This window comes from Mandrillus leucophaeus, unplaced genomic scaffold, assembly GCF_000951045.1.
Source record: "Mandrillus leucophaeus isolate KB7577 unplaced genomic scaffold, Mleu.le_1.0 Scaffold106, whole genome shotgun sequence".
Classification (NCBI taxonomy): domain Eukaryota; kingdom Metazoa; phylum Chordata; class Mammalia; order Primates; family Cercopithecidae; genus Mandrillus; species Mandrillus leucophaeus.
In genome coordinates, this window is record NW_012098765.1 from 3,241,559 (window position 1) to 3,243,761 (window position 2,203).

Here is a 2,203-nt window from a genome sequence, read left to right on the forward strand (position 1 = left end):
GCCACCACGCTCTGCTAATTTTTGTATTTTTAATGGAGATGGGGTTTCACCATGTTGGTCAGGCTGGTCTGGAACCCCTGACCTCAAGTGATCCTCCCGCTTCGGCCTCCCAAAGTGCTGGAATTTCCAACCCCGCAGACACTTCTGATTCTCTCTTTTCACTGTTCCCTACCCTCCCCAGCTGTGGTGTCCCCAGCGACGCCCTCCTGCGAAGGCGTGCAGTGCGCAGCTGGGCAGCACTGCCAGGTGGCAGGCGGGAAAGCCCAGTGTGTGGCGGAGTCCACCGCTGTCTGTCGCGCCCAGGGCGACCCCCATTACACCACCTTCGACGGCCATCGCTACGACATGATGGGCACCTGTTCGTACACGATGGCGGAGCTGTGCGGCGACGACGACACCCTGCCTGCCTTCAGCGTGGAGGCCAAGAACGAGCACCGGGGCAGCCGCCGCGTCTCCTACGTGGGCCTCGTCACTGTGCACGCCTACAGCCACTCCGTGTCGCTGACCCGCGGGGAAGTTGGCTTCGTCCTAGTGAGTACCCGGAGGCTTCTGGGGGTTAACATCCATGAGCTGCGGGTCCGAAAGCGGAGGCAAAGCCCAACTGGCCGACCTCAACCCAGGGTGCAGAGAAATGGGCCATGGGGTTGGAGGGTGGAGAGGGGGATTTGAAAATCAGTAGCAGGACCTTAGAACCCTGCCCTCCAGTCATCCCACATCTGGAAATTTTAAGGATATTCAGAGACAGGATTTGGGGGAAAAATAACGCCAACATGGTTTATAATAGCATAAAACAAAAGCAAACGAAGAAAAAATTCTGTCCTAGTTAGAAAGGAAATTAAATATCCAACAATGAGGGATTTATATTGACCAAATAACTAAATTTAATGAGCACCTGCTGTGGACCAGATATGTTTCTTAGCAATTTTCTCATCTTAATGCATTTAATGCTCACAAACTCTGTGCAGCAGGCGTTATTATTATGAGCATGTTCAGACTGGGAAACAGGTTGAGATAGGCTAGTGACTTCCCAAGGCCTCAGAGCTAGTAAGAACTGGAGCTAAGGGCACAGGCATGCAGGCTCTGGAGTCCCTGTTCTTAATCCCTCAGCTGTCCTGACTCTGGTAAATGCATTTCTACTCAGTTCATATGAATAACAGCAGCCTAGCGCAATTACTTCCTTTTTTCTCGCCATGTTATTATGAAAATGTTAAAATGTCCAAAGTTGAAATTCTTATACGGTGAATGCTCACATGCCAATCACCTAGATTTTTCTTTCTTTCTTCTTTAATTTTTTCTTTTTCTTTCTTTCTTTTTTTTCTTTTTTTTTTGAGACAGAGTCTTGCTCTGTCACCCAGGATGGAGTGCAGTGTTAGGTTCAGGTTCAAGCAATTCTCCTGCCTCAGCCTCCCAAGTAGCTGGGATGACAGGCATGTGCCACCATGCCCAGCTAATCTTTGTATTTTTGTAGAGAAGGGTTTCACCATGTTGACCAGGCTGATCTGGAACTCCTGGCCTCAACTGATCCACCTGCCTCAGCCTCCCAAAGTGCTGGGATTACAGGTGCCAATCATCTAGATTCTAAACACTGTACTCTTCTTGATTGATCACACACTGATCCATCGGTTCCTCCCTCTGTCCATTCCACAATCTCTCTTATTTTTTATGCACTTCAAAGTTCCACACATCAGTACATATCACCCAAAAGACTTCACCATGTCATTAACTAGAATACAATATTTTTACACTTCTTTTGGCTGATTTTGGAGATGAAATTTATATATAATAAAAATCACAAATCTTAACTATATAGTTCACCTTTGGCAAATGTGTAACCAAATTGCCCATTAAGATATACAATATTTTCATCACCTGGGAAAATTCCCTCATGTGCCTTACCAAACAGTCCTCAACCTATCCCTAGAGATGATCACAGTTCTGATTTTTTTTTTTTTTCCCAGCATAGATTAGTTTTGCTGTTCAATAACTTCAGGGCTGGGCACAGTGTCTCATGCCTATAATACCAGCACTTTGGGAGGCCTAGGCAGGTGGATCACTTGAGATCAGGAGTTAGAGACCAACCTTGCCAACATGGCAAAACCCTATCTCTAGTAAGAGTACAAAAATTAGCTGGGAGTGGTGGCACATGCCTGTAATTCCAGCTACTTGGGAAGCTGAGGCAGGAGAATCGCTTGAACCTAGGAGG

At 47.0% G+C, this 2,203-nt stretch overlaps 1 protein-coding gene across 1 annotated transcript in view; it reads left to right on the forward strand.

The window, feature by feature from the left end:
* FCGBP (Fc fragment of IgG binding protein) overlaps positions 1-2,203 on the forward strand; it is a 66,453-nt gene that overhangs the window by 14,021 nt on the left and 50,229 nt on the right. The window contains exon 3 of the mRNA XM_011984290.1: positions 182-531. Coding sequence (XP_011839680.1) covers positions 182-531 — 350 coding nt within the window. The remainder of the gene's footprint in view (positions 1-181; positions 532-2,203) is intronic.